This window comes from Mus caroli, chromosome 8 (genome assembly GCF_900094665.2).
Source record: "Mus caroli chromosome 8, CAROLI_EIJ_v1.1, whole genome shotgun sequence".
Taxonomy (NCBI): Eukaryota; Metazoa; Chordata; class Mammalia; order Rodentia; family Muridae; genus Mus; species Mus caroli.
In genome coordinates, this window is record NC_034577.1 from 9,485,502 (window position 1) to 9,487,088 (window position 1,587).

At 54.7% G+C, this 1,587-nt stretch overlaps 1 protein-coding gene across 1 annotated transcript in view; it reads left to right on the forward strand.

Moving 5' to 3' along the window:
* The window catches only part of F7 (coagulation factor VII), a 9,957-nt gene that overhangs the window by 7,024 nt on the left and 1,346 nt on the right, over positions 1-1,587 (forward strand). Inside the window, 2 exon segments of the mRNA XM_021170517.2 lie at positions 301-545; positions 992-1,115. Coding sequence (XP_021026176.1) covers positions 301-545; positions 992-1,115 — 369 coding nt within the window.

The following is a 1,587-nucleotide window of genomic DNA, read 5'->3' on the forward strand; positions in this document are numbered from 1 at the left end:
GGATGGGGCTCAGTCTGTCTCATGAAGCTGGGAAGTTGGAAGCCCACGACTAAGTGTTCTTTCTTACCCGAAGCCTTCGCAGTGGGAGGCGCATGAGTCCGCCTTACGGACCCTGGCTTCCTGTGCTGGTGGTTCACGTTCACACAGATCATCACTTTCTTCATAGCAAACCAGAACGACATGTTCTCCCTGTGAGGCTCTGGCAGACCCCAGCTCTAGAAAGCAGGTCCTCAACTTTCCCCACACCGTTGTCTGCCTCCTCTCCTAGCCGCTGCACAAGGCCCTCCCTGCCCACTCTAGATGGAAGCCCCAAGTTCCTCTGTCCTGAGGCCTCTCACTGTCCCCAGCAGGAGCCATGGCAGCAGCCAACTGCTTCTCATCCTACAGTCACCTTCGCCTCTGCACCCTGCTCTCTCTGACTTCTGTTTCATACAGTTGAGTACCCGTGTGGGAGAATACCTGTTGTAGAAAAAAGAAACTCCAGCAGCCGCCAAGGCCGCATCGTGGGAGGCAATGTGTGCCCCAAAGGGGAGTGTCCATGGCAGGTAATGCTCTCTGTCCAGGGCAAACCTCTCTCTCCAGCTCTGGCTCCCCTGAAATTAGGGTTTCTACTCTGGGGTATGGAAGTTTTGAGTTGGGTTACATTTATACAGAAGAGACATGGGCCTCCATCTCCCCCCATCCCCTTCCCCACACTCTTGTTCAGAGAAAGGGAAAGAAAGCAGGTATTGAGGCCCATCCCATGAAAACCCATGCAAGGCCCACAGTTGCCTCGCACAAGTCACTTGAAGAGCTGTAGTTGCACCTCATCATCCATGCACCCCATCCTTCTGCACCCCTGTTGTCTACCAGAGCCAGCAGAGCTAGGGCTGCTCTACCCTGCTGGGGGAATCCCCAAAGGGATGGTGGGCAGGAATTGTGTCAAGTCAGCTGCTTCCTTGGGGGCAAGGAGAAGTAGCATGGCTCTCTTCATCTGTGTGCCCCCGCCTAGGCTGTGCTGAAAATCAATGGGTTATTGCTGTGTGGGGCCGTCCTGCTGGACGCCAGATGGATAGTGACCGCAGCCCACTGCTTCGATAATATCCGCTACTGGGGAAACATCACAGTGGTGATGGGTAGGTATNGCCCATCCCTGGCCTCTGGCCTGAGGGCATTTTCAGATTAAGATTGGCTCAGAGGCTGAGGGCCAATGGCCTGACATGTCTCTAACCAGGTGATATCTTCAAGAGTGGCACTNGAGATGACCCACTTTGTCCTCTGGGCCCCCCTCCTGTCAGAGAATAGGAGGAGACTGGGGGCTACTCTGTCCATCTTACCCTACTCAGAGTGGGTGTCAAGGACCCCATTCACTCCCGCAGGCTTTGCCCATTCACAACCTTCCCTCCAGAACTGCAGTGGACCCTGGGGCGGGCTTCTCCTGAGACCCTGGCGAGGAGTCAAATTCTCAGACATCAGAGGCTGAACTGACCACAGCCCTATCCACATACTCTAGGTTAGAGAAGCAAGACAAACAAGAGCTCTGTGTGGGGACATGGCCACACATGGTAGGATATGTGCCATGAGACATGGTAGGATATGTGCCATGAG